Raw genomic sequence first — 18047 nt, forward strand, 5'->3', positions numbered from 1 at the left:
TGGCGCAGCCGGTAGGATCTGAACCTACTCTGTCGAAGGGAATTGGCGGTACAGCATGCATGATGGTGACGAATATTAAACAATAACTCAACCACCTACTAGAGGTGAGCAGTACCGAAAAGGAGCTATTAAATTGTTATTTGGAGCGCTCGACGTTAGTTTAAGGAAGCTTTATCGGGAAATGTAGTTACTATTCACGACTTAAAAATCACCCTGTATTAATATAGGTAAAGAATTTATGTTTTCCTTATTTTTGCTCGTAACCAAGATGTAGATAAAATATGTAATTTAGGTTTTTGTGGGTGAATCAACTTTTTTTGTTTTGTTATCCTGTCCCGTTGTCCAAGGGACAACAGTGGCACAGTTTGTTTGAAGAGACGTTGTATGCCGTTCTATTAACATGCTTAGTAGGGGGCCCATTATGGGCATTGGTTATAACGACCACAAAAACACAAGTTTGATACATTTAAGTACCATAAAATCAGTATTTCAATGAACTTTTGTCCCCTGGACAACTAATCGTAACCATGGCAATGAGTGACGCTAAAAAATTGATTCTCCCTTGTACAAAGCTTGTTGCGAATTTTATCTTGTACATTTTTGATTACCACTTATGTAGTTTGAACGAGGTTTGTTGCGGATTTTGTTTAGTACCTATGCTTTGGACAAAATCAGGTGCTGTTGATTTAGACGATGGTTCTGTTTTAGTATTTATGTTTTTTTAGGTTTAAGATTCTTTATTTCTCACTAAGAATTTGACAATTCACTTACATGAGAACTTAAAGCTATACAAATACATTTATTTTGCATGAAATTAGCGAAAGAACTAAAAATATAGAGGGTATTTAAACATACAGTAAAATAAAATCTGCCGATACACTTAAACAAAACAAGGTGATTAGTGGTGCATGGATGGTAAATGGTAAACACTCCGTCTGTTCAGATATACACAAAACATTTTGTAATTATTAGTAAGCTAATGCCAGCGCAACTTGTTTCCGAAATTCGTAATATCTAAGCGTCGGCGGGGATCATCCCTGTACTGGTCAATATACCGCGTAGGTAGACGCCGTAGATGGTAGGTATTACGAATATTGGGACCGGTTCATTAGTTGCCATGAGCTCATTAAATATGCAAATATCGATCCTATTAGTTACTTAAGTTAGGGTCTTTTTTTGTAATAGACATGTATTATAATATTATAATACAGTGCAGCAAGTACGCTGACTTACAGATACTGGAAGTGGTAATGTTTTTATTATAATTTAAGTATTAAGTTATTGGTTTTATTTACTTTATTTTGTTAATCTGAGCTTTCTTGATAGTGCAATATAGATAAAATAATAATATAAAGGTGTTATGATTTATTTATTTATAAATATAAGTAAATTTAAAATGTTTTATTTTTGTATTTTTACCCATTACGAAACAATGTTATTTGATATTTTATTTTATATATTTTTTTTTTATTTTTTTTTTTATTTATTTACGTCCGGATTTATATTTTAAACGACTGTTATCTAGGTTTGATAAGCAGTTTATAACAGCATTATAACATATTTTTAAAGTGTCCATACATGTACTTTCTGAATATTGAGATTGGTTTTATGACAAATCATTATTTATGTGTTTTTTCAATTGTTTCTTAAAGCTATACATAGACTTATTTTCTTTAATTTTTTTGGGAAGTTTATTATACAGCTGAGCGCCTTCATAAAGTATACATTTTTGACCGAATTTTGTTCTGGTTTGTCGTAGAATTAGATCATTTGCATTCCTCAATTTCATTTTTTGTATAGTATTCTTTTCCGAAAAACCTATTTGAGTGCGTATATTTTTATGGATAATTTTTCGTACTAATAAACATGTATTGTATATATATGTCTGATTTATATTTAGTATCTTTGTGTCTTTATATACTTTAGTTGTTGGTGTTAAAAAGTCGTAATGAAATAATGCTTTTATTAATTTGTTTTGGGCTACTTGTAGTAACTGTAGATTTGTTATTGCCGCCGAGCCCCAAACCTCAATAAGGTAATCAATATGCGGCTTAACGAGGGAGTTATAAATCATATAACGCGTTAGTTTGGGCAGAAAACGTGCAATTCCCCGTATGGCTCCTGTCAGGGAAACTATTCGAGCTTTTACTTTTTCAATGTGTGGTTTCCAACTTAAACTTTTGTCTAAAATTAGTCCAAGATATTTTTCTTTGTCTACTTGTTCAATTATTTTATTGTTAATTTTAAGTGGTTGAAATTCATTAATTTTCTTGTTTTTTGCTAAGAATATGATATAGTTAGTCTTTGTAGTGTTGATGGTAAGTAAATTACGTTGAAACCACGCATTGAGAAAATCTAGGTCACTTTGTGCTTTTGTTATAACAGTGTGTTTTATTTTGTTTGTAATTAATAAATTTCCATTTATACATTTAAAAAAAACATGCTACGAACAACATGAAACTATACCAACCCAATTCTTCCTCGAATTATTGTATTAAAATTCTCCGAAACATGATAACAGCTAGTCTGTTTTACATCACTCATTATTCATCATCAGCCGTCACTGGCCTCGTGGCCTGAAAAACCCATGCGAATGTTCCCAATTAACTATATTTAGCAACTAGATCAATTCCACTGCTCCACAAAACCTAAACAAACACAAATTTATGGTTTCGCTAGCCAATTCGGGCCGTAGCCAATGCTATCGAAGAAACCAAACAGAGGTAAATGTCTTTGTAAAGAGCAGCAGTGTATGGCGGAATCAGTTTTTGGTAAAAATTCCATTTTTAGTACAAGCTTTTATCGCTGACTGTACCTTTCTTACCACAGGCAACTAATACTCATCGAGACAATTCTAAAAACCACCACACACAATGGAATTAATAGAATGGTTAAGAGAGGAAAAGAAATATAGCATAATGGAAGTAAAGAACAAATAAAAAAAAATACTTTTAGATAATTTACCTTGACCTCAGCTACCGTGTATTATTATTAGATTGGTTGTGTTTGCACAGTCTATCTTTTTGTAAAATTATGTACTTGTAAAATTTAGGGTAAGCATAGAATGATAGCAACATAATCCCTTAACGAATGTCATAAAAATATATTTCAATTTGAACTTGAATAGCTGTCAATAGAGTAGAATATTATGTCAGCCATATATTTTTTTTAGGTTTAAGATCATTTATTCTCATAAGAATTTACAATTCACTTATCGAGATAAATACAAAACAGTATATTAAATTTTGTTTAGAGCGCACAAATAACTTAAATATTTCATTTAACTTAACTAAAACAGGTAGTTTTACAAAATACTTATTAATAACCGACCGCCCGCAAAGCGGGCGGCGATAACGCACGAGTATCTATGCGAAACAAGTTTACTATTGGGTACACAGAAAGGTTAATACTAGATGTGGCATGCATACACTGAGCGTAGTTGAGTATAACATAGGTAAGTTGCGTTACTTAGGTCTATAAATATATTTTAAATACATACTATTATGTCATTGTATCTTAATTATGTTTATTGAATTGTATATTTTATGGCTGCAGTGATAAGTTCGATTTATGAAATTATATACAAGTAAGTATTAGGTGCATATAGCAATATTTTAATTTAGAAATTCTTTAAAACGTGATTTTTAAGCAAGGATTTAAAATGGGACATTGATTTTGTTTCTTTAATAACTATAGGAAGTTTGTTAAACAATTGAGCACCTTCGTATAAAATACTTTTTCGCCCGTAGTTTGTTCGCGATGGACGTAAAATTAAGTCGTTGGCATTACGTAATTTCATTATTTGCACATGGTGCTTCCTAGTGAAGTTTAATTGAGTTCGTATATCGTTTTTAAGTATTTTTCTTACTAATAGGCAGTTATAGTACACATAGGTTTGATTTATATTCAAGAGTTTCGTTTCACTATATAAGGTTTTTGTTGGAGTGAGATAATGATATTGAAATAGCACTTTTATGAGTTTATTCTGGGCAATTTGCAGTGCTTCAAGATTAGTTTTAACGGCAGTACCCCACACTTCAATTAAGTAGTCTATGTGCGGTTTTATAAGCGAGTTATATATGGTGTACCGTACTTGAGTTGGAATATTTTTTGCAAAGCTCCGCAAGGCCCCACTTAATGACGTCAGTTTGGATTTTACTTTATCAATATGTGGCTTCCAATTTAAGTTTTTATCCAGTATTAACCCAAGATATTTTTCTTTTTCTACTTTTTGAATGGCTACGTTGTTTATTTTAAGAGGTTGAAATTCCGGTATTTTTTTATTTTTGGCTGCAAAAATTATATAGTTCGTTTTCGAGATGTTGATAGTTAATAGGTTACATTGAATATATAGTTGCATATGCTGTAAGGGGTTAAGTTAAGTACGGTACCTACTTGACCTTTTTAGGTGCATAAAAATGTAAAAAAAGAGCGCTGTCTCGCCAAGAAACTGCATAAGCAATTTGGCGAAAAAAATATTAGATTGGTTTGTTTAATCACAGAGTCCCTATGGCCACCTGTCTCCATTAACAGATCAGCTCGACGGTACTATAATATTGCATTGTCACCCGACTTACCTGCATATTTATGCGTATGCAAATTTTCGGCTCAATCAAAAATCGGGAAGTGGGTCAAATTTAGCTTCCAAGACACACTAACATACATACATACATACATTATGTACATATGTACATACATACTAACAGGGCAAGTCAAAAAAAAAACCTTGTATTAAAAATATGTTTGGGAGAAAAACTGTTGCTCAAAAGAGATTAATAGAGTTTGTAGGAGCGGGGCATCCTGATACAGGTTCATTCACCTAAAAGGAAGTCCCAACCACTTATGCCAATTTGTAAACCTTTACTTGATAAGGAAATAAATATTTATTCAAATATTTTTTTTGGCAGTTCCATTTGAATCACGAAAATGCACAATTTATCAGTGCGCCTACACCGTCATAAAGTCCTAGATCGGCATTCGAACTTTTGAAATCAGTTATTGATGTGTTTATTAGTCGTAGCTCACTAATATATAAATACGAGAGAGCTGAAAGGGAGAGTGATGTCAAACTGAGATCAAGCTGGCATCAATTTGCATGCTCGAACCGCCATCCAGATGCAGTCATTAAGTGGGCGGACGTAGTCCTCATTTTCTTCTGCGGATATTCAGGATATCAAGATATGATGGGTTTTTTTACACAATTTGACGTATATTAACCATAGCAATACCTCTTTGAATTTATTCGGTTTTTTTATTACTATAAAAGTGAGAAGCGACAAACAAATTCCATACAAAATTTTTATTGCTTCTAACTCTGACAATAAAAAAAAATGGAAACAAATCAAACAGAGAGGCATAACTGTGGTTAATTTACGTCAAATTGTAGACAAATACTTTCTAAAATGTTCTCATCCAGAGAGGAAAATGGGGCTACGCGGTGTTTCGCAGCCTATTACTTATGTAATGTCGTGACAATATTTCAACGCATATCTAAGAACAATACAGTCACTGCATTTTCCCGGCTGGAGGTATACTGACACGGCCCATTGGTCAGATTAAGGTCATCGCGCAAATTCATGGGCCGTAAAAGTAAAAACAACACAATACAAGTTGGATTGATAGCTATTGTTTGATATGATCTTTCTAGCTGGCACATAATAGAGTATTCATATTGATCAGTTGTACGTATTGTTGTGTGTTTGCCGTATTCGTCAACTTAGATATCGATGTGTTGGTTGAGTTATGGTTGTGCCTTCTTAATCATATTCCTGACCCCGTGAGTTTGCGGTTCAGTACTGGATGTATGCGAATTTGGTGGAGGAAATGTAAGCGTCAGCAATATACGGTGTGGTAGAACATTTTTGTACCATTTGACAGACGTCAACCGTCAAATCTGTATTTGTTCCATATCCCCCTGAGCGGAACCCCGGTCTTCCAAATAAAACGTATTTGATTAAATTCTCATTGCGTGAAACGTTAACGTGCTTGTTTCTCACACAGATACGGCCGAGTGAACTACGTGTTGGCCAAGCGTTTAGAGCTACTAGATGTAGTGGGGCGACTGCAACGCACACTCGATGCAGGAGGAGATGCAGGCGCCACGTGTGAACTGGCGCATCACTTCCACGTGTACCACGTGCGGCCCAGGTGGCAAACCTTCACGGACGCCGTGCAGCGGGATAAGGTAGGCTTAGGCTGTAGCTAAAGGTGGAGGGCGACTGCAATGTACGCTGAACGTCGGTGGAGACGCAGGGTCGTCGTGTGAGCTGGCTCAGGCGCTAGGTCAATGTTTACTGGAAAATACGGTGAGTTGTCATCGTCAGGCAACAATAAATTTGCAACGTGATAAAACAGGCTCTGGCCTTCTCATGATTTGATACAAGGGATGAGGGCATGTCAACAGGGGTAGGCAGGCGGTGTTGACAGCCATGTTATCGTACGTAAAATCAAGATATTTTAATTTCAATTTCTGCAGAACAGGATTATGACCAGTATGTTGAATTGGGTAATTTCTCGAAAGTAGGGTAATTGATGCCCTTCTTATTAAATCGTTATGTACTTATTGCGTATTTCCAAATAAGTACGTATGGTAATTTCCCGAAAATAATGAGATTAAAGACACTTTTATGACTAATATTTGATAGTAAACCTTTGTTTGTTGCGTATATTATATTTTTGTTCAAAATCAAATATCTCTAATGTCTTTTAACAATTGGATCCATCTAATGTTAAATATTATGATTTTATACGTGTTTGCACGCGGTGCATGTAATTTGAGTCCGTAGATATGGTGCGCATGTGTTAAGACTTATAAAAGCATATACCTACGTATATATTTGTAATTTAGTCTATATTTGATTAAAACATATTTCAGGATTATTTATGCTTTTATAAATTTATAAATAATCGATATTTATACATTTTCGATCATAATTTATCATAATTTCCAATCTGCAACATATATTTCTTTAAAACTTATGGTTTAAAGATATGTTTCAAGTATACATAAAAAAAAAACGAACCGATACCATCCCGATGCTAAATATTATTATTTTAAATATGTTTGCACAAAGTAACATTACGCATTTTATCTTAAAAATAATTATTTAATCAGGGAGAATATGTTTTACATGGTATCATTCGTCTACACGCACACTTTAAAACCATCCGCCATTCCAGTGTCACAGTTTGTCACAAGTCAAATTACCTCTGATAATATCTTTACTCTATGGGGTTAACTATCTCTGTAGCTGAACATACACCCAGGTACCAAAAGCGCATGGCCCCTTTATGAATGTATTCCATTCATAATGTGTCCAGTATCCATGGAATTTTGCTACTCGCTGTACAATGTACATCCAACTCGAGCTTTTCCTCTTAAAATCAACATCCACCCACATGCACCTATCTAACCCACACCTGTTTACATACCTATTGATCACGTTACAGGGTATTTCCAATCCCAAAAAATATCTTGGACGCTTTCCAGAGGATTTATTGGTCGTTTTTGTTTCTGCGGATTTTGGCAAGCGGTAGGGGTTTTCTTAGAATATGTTTTATATTGTAACGTAAGGGCTAACCTTCTAATGGGTGACAGTTTGACAAGAATAACAGTTTATCTTTAGGAAGCTGTTGTTTTTTCTGTGGTAATCCCATTTGTTCTGTATTAAGCTGCGGATGTTAAACCTACGTGGACAGTAAATAATAATGCGTAAACATGTAATGTCACAAATAATCATGCACTACACCATTTATTTTAGTCAGTAGGTTATCGCGATATTACGGTAATCTATCAGTCAAGTACGCGGAAGCTGATGCGCGTGCACCCCGTCACGTAGGTAACATTGGAGGGGCGCGGCGCGCGTGCGATCGATGTATGCATTAAAGACTGACCTCGCAACATCAGATATCGACGCCGCGCCTAAGAATATTTTTAGAATTATGCATTGACGTCTGTCATTGCGTCATTCGTTGGCCAGACTCCCTTTGAATGAAGTATCGATTATCCGAATTGATTTCGAGAGGATGGTTCTTGAACCGTGATCAGTAATTGTTACGGCTTTTTTTTGCTTTAAGCTCTGTTGCAGATCCAAGATTGTTAGAAATATAATACCTACCATTTTTTCCGAATGCGTTTCAAATAAAAACGAACATACGCAGAAATATGTATTGTAATTATTTCGTGTGTTGTGTCGGAAATAGATTTCCGGCGTAGGCCAGCAATATTGACCCTCGCTGGACATGTGCTCTGTTGGTCGAAGACTCGAGCCGGTCATGTGTGCCTGCGCCGATATATCCACCCACCAGCAAAGACGTTGTTTCGCTTACATCAAACTTCTACATATATGTCGAACATGAACCTTTTAGGTTATAAAGTATTAGCTATTAAATCGTATTTCCGAGCACTTTATTGAGAAATAGATACACTATACCTCGACGTGAAATGGGACCGCCAACCTCTAATCGCTATCCTATCTAATAACTACTTGGCCGGCAATCCCTAATTCTTGGCCTCTGTACTTTATGTTCTATTTACATTCAGACATTTTGTTTCAGACAAAGTCAGTCGAGACCATAAGCAAAGAGTTCCCTTTCCATGAGTTCTTCGATGACGCCCCAAAACCTCTGTTCCCCGGGAAGTCTTATGATGAAGACCTGGAGATCGCACTTAGCTGCTACAGGTAATTGAGATAACACTAAAACATATAGATATACTATGGCCTACAATATTAAGTGACAATTTCTCTGGACATCTGTTTAAATATAATATACATGAATTTGGAAACAGTCTTGTCCATATACATTGAAAATATCCATAACTACATACGACTGAATGCCCTTACCGTTATTTGAACCCGCCCTGGTTTACTAAAACTCTAAACTTTTTTTTTTTTTTTATTTATTAACACAAGAAAAATTTATACATTTTCAAGATAATTCCAGCGAACAAAGCCTCCTAGGGCTTAACTGTCGCTGTAATCGCTCTTACACTCTATAATATTATATAAGTAGGTTTATTATTTACATTTAAAAACCATGGAGTGTTTCATATCACGAAGTCGGCAATCTTGATCCCTATTCTAAGGTGTTAGGATCTCGGTTCCGCTTATACCCGCCTTCGTGAAATGAGATATTCTTATAAGTGTGACATACATTTAATTATCTTACCTAAGATATGCGGCTTTCAATATTTGTTTACATTTATGTGGGTTGTTACTAATGTTATTATAAGTTACTTCGGATAATTCGTTGAGGATATGTGGTAGCAAATATTCCCATCGTCGTTTTCCATATGCATTGGCACACTTTGGTAATACGAATCGAGGCAAGTATGATAACTTTCGTAAATGTTGCGGCCTACGGTTTTTATTTAAACTTCCTATGTTTACAATCTCATCATTGATTATTGCTATATCGGTTTTCTTGTGTATACTAATGACTTTACAATATTGTAATAATTCTTCATGGTTGCCTATTTTATCTCTTACATTATTTGGAACTATCGTCTTTAATAAACTTATTTGTAATCTATATATTTTATTTATGTATGTTTTATAAGTTCTACCGTAACTACTTAGCCCATAGTCAATAACAGATTGTGCTAGTGCCAGATATAACATTCTGAGTATCTTGTACGGTATCTTACATTTTAACACTACAAATTTTGCCATAAGTGCTCTTAGTTTGTTACATACGTAGTTTATATGTGGCCCCCAATTAAAGTGATTATCAATGATTAATCCGAGGTACGTGTGTTCAGTGACTATTTCTAATGATTCACAGTTACATGGACCTGTTATATTGTTAGAATTTTTGTTATGGAAGCATTGATGTCTGTGCGCTCTAATTACCGGATTAGATTTTTTGGGCATATAGTTTGAATGAATGTTCATTAATTTCGTTTTTGAGTAATTCAGGACGAGACCCACGTCGTGGGCCCATTTACAAAGGAGGTCAAAGTTATTTTGCATAAGGCATCTGGCCTTCTCCATGTCCCTGTCCGCCACTAGGAGGCAGGTGTCATCTGCGAATTGGTATACCGATCCTTTTTTAAATATATTACACATGTCGTTTACATACAATAAATATTCGGTTGGAGCAAAAATCGAGCCTTGTGCTGTGCCTTCCTCGGTTGGAATTAGATCACTTAATATATTGTTTACTTTTACTGTAGTGTAACGGTTATGGTGGTAATTTTTGAAAAAATCAAGTAGGGGGTATACCACTACCTGAAGTTTTGAGTAAAGTGTATCATACCGGAGAGTTTCAAATGCCTTACTAAAGTCAATAAAAATGGCTAATACATACTTTTTATCATTTAGATGCTGATTAATCTCGTTAGTAAATTTACTTAATAATTGTGACGTATTTCTTTTCCTTTGAAAACCGTATTGTTTGTTGTGTATAATGTTGTTTTTAGTAAGGTATCCGTTAATCTCGGCACCCAGGTACTTTTCAATCACTTTATCGATACATGATAGTAGCGTGATGGGTCTATAGTTGTCTATGTCGCTGTATGATCCCTTTTTATGAATGGGTCTTATAGTTCCTATTTTTAGTTCGTCTGGGTAGTATGAATATTTTATACACGCGTTTATTAGGTGAGTAATGATCGGCGTGATTTGTGAGTTAACGTATTTAATGTCTGCTGGGCGAATACCATCAATACCTGGGCTTTTTCTATCATTCAGCTGTCTAATTATGGAGTCTATTCTTTCCTCCTACCCACTAACTAATCTACTACCCAAGCTTAATAGGCCAGGTCACTACCGGCTAGGATAGACTCAGGAGTAACTCGGTAACGGTCAGATTCATTATCTCGTCTCATAGCTTTACTTTAGCATATGTCACATTTCTGCGTGATCTGTCAAATGAGCGCCCGGCATCGTCGTAGACTTTACACGAGCTATGTCTGTTTTCTGTGTTTTATATAATATATAAGTCAAACTCTATTGACACTTATAAAGATTACTCGCACTAAATATGTGGGCGTTTCTTAGAGATGTGAGCAATATCGTTATTATAATTTTCAACTTATTAAAGCTACGATGAGATCACTGATTGATTTAACATATTAAGATCAGAATGAACGTTATTAGCCATATCTGTATTGGAGTGCAACTTTACTATTCGCACGTGACGTTCATGCATATGTTTCGTAACAAGCTGAATAAATAATGTCTGAGAATTTACGCTTTTCGCAATAGATATGTACAAAACATCTCGAGGTAGACGTCATGTACTATTGATAGTGATTTGTAAGCAAGTTATTAGCATAAGACTCCGCCTTAGGCGTTGCTCACCTCAAGTAACTCAACTATAAGATGGAGCAAAACAAATCGCGGTCACGCGATAGTATCGAGTCCAGTTTTATGTCCTGTACATAAACTAGTGGCTTTGAACTGTAGACAAACCCCCATGGCTCCGCCATTTTTAAAAATTGCCAAAAACTTAGTGGACAAAAAATTCAATATACGACAATCATCGAACCTGTTCGCTCAATTTCACGAGAATCAGCGTCATGTATTAGAGAAAAAAATCCGGTCAGACATACAGATATACGAGCATTATTGCCCAAGCTGAAGCGGAAATATTCGATCTCGCTCGGTTAAAAATATATCTAAACAAATCGTGTTTTAGGGATAATGGGGTGTTTTAGTATAAAATAGTCTAGGGTAAGTAACGCTGCTAGTGGCCGAGCATTTTACAAGTTCTCTTCGTAAACGCTTCTTAATGTGGTGTCTGTTTAGTCTATGGCCTGAGGGAATCACGTTAAAGGTCCACTTATAATAATAGATCTAAGTATTATAATTAAAATTAAGTACTTAATTATTAGGTACGAGTAAGTTTACATAGACAAAGCATGGTGTTGTCATGTGTGTGACAGGCCTATTATATTGTTAGTAAAGAACGACATCCATTAAAGTTTCAAATTTGTACGTACAGTCGCTATCAAATATAACGGCCTAAGTGCTCATTAATATCAGAACATGCACTCTAACGCCTTGACAATAGAGGCGTGTTTAGATGTTTGTGAGCACCTTGACCGCTCCGATATGGCGACTGTACTAGATACATTGACATATATCTAAGGACGAGCCTATTACGGGTATTAAGAATGTGGCTAGTACAGCAAGGTCACGCACACGAATTCGAGCCAATCGTGCGGTCTAACGCCAAAACGCGATTGGTTGATGAGTTCGCACCACGCGCGCATTGGTTGCAACTAGTTGCGCGCGCGATGGGCTCGAATTCGTGAGTGACACCACTGAAATAGCAACATTCCTGCCTCATTAGTGCCTGTAAGGCCCGTCCCTAGGTATATGTAAATGAGTAGAACCTTAGAAATTTAGATCAACATAGGCATATCATGTTGTGTTCCTAGAGGGTGCGCCAAAGTTCATATAAAATTGCAAACTCGATTATTGAAACTCCGAAAATGTATCTCATACAATTTTACATCCTAATGATCATTATACTTTTTAATTTTAAACAATACTCATTGGAACTTCGAATTTATTATATCCATAATGTCATTCTACATAAATATCTCTAATACTAAAATTTATGCATATATTATTACTCGAAATATCGATTTCAAGCAATAACATTTTGGATCCTAATTTATGCATACATAAAAATTTATGCATATATTGTTTATGAATATTTGGGTAAATAACAATAAGGTTTTTTTTAACATTTCACAATAGTATATTCATTAAACATTATCAAGTTTATGCTAACAGATATAGGATATTGCTATTTAAAAATGACATACAGTGCCAGAGTCAACATTAGGTACGACGACGAGCGAAGCGAGGAGGAGTGTTAGGTATCTTGCGTTCACAACACACCTGACTCGCTGACAAAAACGAAATACAGTGCCAGAGTCACCGTTAGGTACGACGACGAGCGAAGCGAGGAGGAGTGTTAGGTATCTTGCGTTCACAATACACCTGACTCGCTGTCAAACTAGACTATGTTGGAATTATGTAGTGCATACCCTCCTATGTAAATCATAATCTCCGTGTACGTTCCGATATACGTTCACTTAAAATAAGTAATATAACTTCTGATCAAACAATTGTATGAAATAAGTTTATAAATCAAGAAATTCATACAAATAACATTATGAGCACCGATACATTCTCAGTAATAACATTATGGGCACCGATACATTCTCAGTAATAACATTATGAGTAAAAAAAAACGGAATATGTATCGTTATGAATAATGTAGGTAGTAGTATAAAAAACCATTAAAAAAATATATGAGTAACAATTTTCGGAGAAACGATGATTATGACTACAAAGCGGTATCATTAAAAATATTCGAATAATAAATTGTATATGAGCCAATATGGACCCGTTCCTAGAGGTAAATACTACTTAAGATGCGTAATGTAAACTGAAGTGCCTACATGCAAATTCATCAACTGAAGAAATGACACTACCCGGCGCCATAGTTGTTAATCTGTAATTAATCTGTAAAACAAAAGGTATTGTTTCCTTTATGCAGTGGCTACTGCTAAAAACTCCGACATAAGTAACTGGAAAAAGCCCGTTTAAAAAGCAAATTTACAACGCTATTAATATGGTTCAAATTCATGTAACAGCCCATTCGGAGATAACACGTGTTATCTCCAAAACAATGACCACCCGTATGGTGGCTGGTTGCTCTCTGATTGAACTGTCACATAAATTTGGACCTTAATACCTACTATCACGATAGTTGTTTTTTAAACGAAATGGTTGCTTTGCCACGCCCTGACGACCGCTCTTAAAAGAATCTTAGGATTTGTTTAACAGATCAGAGGCCGAACCTGGAAAAAATCTGACATACTTAATTCATACTATAACTAGATTATCAAACGCTTGACACCCTAACAGGAAAATAATCTAAGTCTAATTTGGAACACAGGTACTAGCATTTTTTTTACTGACACTCCACATCCGTTATTATTGCCATAAAAATAACATATGAAAATATTATGCATTGTTAACGCTACTTTACCAGTTGTGGTTACAACGTAGTCTTGACAATGCTGCATAACTCAGTGTCATAGGGATCAACCGCTTTTGTCCCTCATAACACATGTCACACCTCTGGAGTTGCAGACACCCTTATGCTAAGGTAACGTAGCTTGCCGTAGTAGTATAACGACGTAAAAGTGAACGTGTCCGCTATCTATCAAAATATTGTTCGCAGATACATCAACCACATCTTCGAAGAGCTGGAGGAGTTCCGAGCATTCGAACTGCTTCGCTCAGGCTTGGATCGATCCAAGTATCTTCTAGTCAAGGAAGCCAAGATCATAGCCATGACCTGTACTCATGCTGCGTTGAAGCGCTCAGAGCTCGTGCAGATGGGTGAGTCTTATTAGGAAAGGTTTACAGTTCGTCGTCTCAGCCGAAAGACGTCCACTGCTGCACAAAGGCCTCCCCCAAGGATAAGTAAATAAATAAATACAGTTCGTATTTGTATAAATAAATTCTTCTTATCTTATCTTATCTTATTTAAATATGGTTCGTACGGGTGCGGTTCCTGCATGATCAACCACATCTTTGAAGAGCTGCAGTTCCGAGAGTTTTAAACTGCTTTGTTCGAAAAGACCGTCCATGTCTAATAAGATCTTTTGATCTAAACTAATACCCAAACTCAGCGTCTAAAGAGATTAAGTTCTGATTGAATGTTTGGAAAGGCACATCAAACCTGTAAATTGCCAGAATTTCTAATACAAGTTTCCATTTTCATTTAATAAAGCCAATTTTCTTTTTTCTTTTTAGTTTTTTTCGATCGTCCCCGAAAATTTACTGGTACACCATGTAAATAATTCGTTATAAATTGAATAACCCTTTAGGCTGCAACTGAAAAATCGCAAAAAAATAAATACTAAAATCGTACATTGTCAAAGGTTTCAAATACGACAACATCCTAATGGAAGAGTCCGCCCAAATCCTCGAGATAGAAACATTCATCCCGCTCCTACTGCAAAACCCTCAAGACGGACGCTCACGCCTGAAGCGCTGGATCATGATCGGCGACCACCACCAGCTGCCGCCCGTGGTCAAGAACATGGCCTTCCAGAAGTACTGCAACATGGAGCAGAGCCTGTTCACGCGCATGGTGCGGCTGGGCGTGCCCTATGTGGAGCTCGACGCGCAGGGCCGCGCGAGGCCAAGGTCAGATATCCCCTAACCTACTATTTACAAATGTATTATTTCTGGAGTGGTCTGTTTGGGTCACATATAGGTACCCTGGGCTATTCATTTCCGGAGGATATGCTTCTTGGTTCCTGATCCTATTTATTGAAATATACTGACGATATGTGACGACCGGTTTGGCCTAGTGGGTAGTGACCCTGCTTACGAAGCTGATGGTCCCGGGTTCAAATCCTGGTAAGGGCATTTATTCGTGTGATGAGCACATATGGATATTTTTGTTCCTCAGTCCTGCGTGTTTTCTATGTGTTTATATATTTATATATCGTTGTCTAAGTACCCTCAACACAAGCCTTGTTGAGCTTAAGAAACATGCCATTCTTAGACATTGTACCTTACCTAAATATTGAACTATAAAGGCTGTCTGTCTTCTAAAGGTTGTCTGGAAGAGATCGCTTTTTAGCGATAAGACCGCCAGTTGTTTACCTCTTCTTTATGTGTTGTATTATTTGTACTGTTTCTGTATTGAGGTGTGCAATAAAGAGTATATTTTGTATTGTATTGTATAAATTAAGATAACTCACGGCTGGTCCTGAATACTTATAGATACACCACTCACGGCTGGTACTGAATACTTATAGATACACCTGATTGATTTACTTTTTAGAAATAATCTGTTGTAAATTTAAAAAAACGGAGTGTATCTGTATAGCCATGCATACTTATGTAGCTACGTGTGTAGATAATAAATAATTTAAACTCAGTAGGTATGTAGCTGAATCCTTAAATACGTTTCGGAGAAAAACCAGATATGCGATTAGTATGGTGCATTAGTTATCATTATAATTAATGGCTCGTGGTTCGAATACATTATATAAATTTTGTAAATGAGTGATAAATTCGCACTGATTTACTACAAACAATTATTAATGCTGGTAGTTAACCAATAATTTTTGATTTAACAATAGGAGTGTAGATAAAAAAAATCGTTTATCTTGTAAAGCATAATTATGTTTAATAATGGGTCTCTAATATTGTATAATTATATTTTACAGCAAGGCTATCTTAACCACAGTCGTTACCTTTGTTACTAACAACACAGTACACTAATTGTATGACTAAACCGCTCTTACAATGCAGTGCATTGTGAAAAGGGTGAGAAGATATCACTCATGATGCTATTTCTGTTAATTATTGTTTGGGCTTAACCCGCTTACTTATTTTAATTTGACAATGAGTCAATGCGGTCATATTTAAAATACCTCATTGTACTCACTTCACATAATAAAGCGTTTCTTGTAAACTTTAAACTAAAATAATGTCTTGTACGAAACAAAAAGTGACTAAGGCCTACAGTATCCAGGGCAGGGATTGAATATGCTTCTTCAGCAGTCGCGGCTGACGTCATAACCTCTATGCCAGCCGGGTCACTGCAACATGGTTTAAAATTTCTCGTATATCTTGAAAAACTACACGTACGAGGGCTGATCCGAAAGTTGTTAGTTGCTTCGGCTCTACTCATGCGATAAAAAATTTATTTATACTATTGTGAGGGATTTTTCAGTACTTATTAAAGTGGTGTAAATACATTTATAGAAAACGCTTATTTTTGTTTTTATTTTATTTCTACTTCGAGGCGTCGAAGCCTAACCATCAGTCATGAAAATCAGTAATTGAGACTCCATATGCGCTGTCATTTTGTAGACAGTTTTTGTAAAAAAAAAAACAAAAGTTTTTTAGGTGCTACTAATGACGAATCTCGGCCGTTCTTTTACGTATAAATTGTTTTGATTGAGTAAATATTATTATGATTTAATACGTGTCAACGATGAGTCCTTTCATTAAAAGTAAAAATTTCTGATATTTAAAAAAGATATATATGCACATAAGATTAATTATTTATTTATACATTGAAAATATCAGAAGGAAGATAATAATCAGTCCTGGGTAAATTTAAGTTCAATTTTCAAAGATTTCAATACGAAATTCATTTAATTGTGCCAAAAATTGCCGTTTTTTCTAAGCAATTCGTAACTCCATACAAAACAGCTTTCAGTTGAAAATAATAATAAAAAAACTATTTGCATTAAATAAAAATAAAAATGCTGGTCATAAGTAGCATTGAAATATCCCTCACAATAGTATAAATATTTTTTTTTTTTTGCATAAGTACAGCCTAAGCAACTAACAACTTTCGGATCAGCCCTCGTATTTAAGCCAACGGCCAACTCTAAGGTCGACCCACAACTCTGCAAGCAAGCATATATATTTATTCCCTATTTTTCCTATACTCAATGACAGGTTAAAATACTCAAAATCGGGCATTTTACTAAAATTCTCATTCAATGACATTTTCGTATGAATTCTCCTAAATGATTCACTTTAACTTTTTTATTTTGAATCAAATACAACCACAGTGATTTATTTTCATCTGGTTCGCTCTTTGATCTTTGATCAAGTTATTACTCATTAATTAGCATCTTGAACTAACTTATTAATTAAATCTCATCGCACGAATGATATCTGCAAGAATGACCTAGTGTAAAAGTCTGAGCTGAATCATCTCAGTAAATATCACGAGAGATGATATAATCTTGCGTATTTAGTGAGTCATTGTGGACGGTGAGTGGAATAGCGCGTAGCGGAGCTACTACATGGTAAATTTAAATCTCGAGACGAAGCCGGGATAATGGACGTCATCACTTCCAGATGTTTTTTTTATTATCTCGTAAAATACGAAAAATAACCTGGGCGCTATCCTATCTGACTAATTTCATGACAGCTTAATAATAACCGGTCATATGTCTCTAAACTAGTATTGTTTTACGCTAACATTAGGTTTTATCATCAGTATATTATGTATGTGATCTTACATAGTTTTATTTG

General features: G+C 35.4%; 1 protein-coding gene across 3 annotated transcripts in view; it reads left to right on the forward strand.

The window, feature by feature from the left end:
* Nucleotides 1-18047, forward strand: part of LOC133528254 (RNA helicase aquarius) — a 111869-nt gene that overhangs the window by 76644 nt on the left and 17178 nt on the right. For all 3 annotated transcript variants that reach the window (XM_061865557.1, XM_061865558.1, XM_061865559.1), the window contains 4 exons: nucleotides 6001-6184; nucleotides 8557-8681; nucleotides 14209-14369; nucleotides 14915-15182. In XM_061865557.1, the coding sequence (XP_061721541.1) occupies nucleotides 6001-6184; nucleotides 8557-8681; nucleotides 14209-14369; nucleotides 14915-15182 (738 nt within the window). The remainder of the gene's footprint in view (nucleotides 1-6000; nucleotides 6185-8556; nucleotides 8682-14208; nucleotides 14370-14914; nucleotides 15183-18047) is intronic.

This window comes from Cydia pomonella, chromosome 19, assembly GCF_033807575.1.
Source record: "Cydia pomonella isolate Wapato2018A chromosome 19, ilCydPomo1, whole genome shotgun sequence".
NCBI lineage: Eukaryota > Metazoa > Arthropoda > Insecta > Lepidoptera > Tortricidae > Cydia > Cydia pomonella.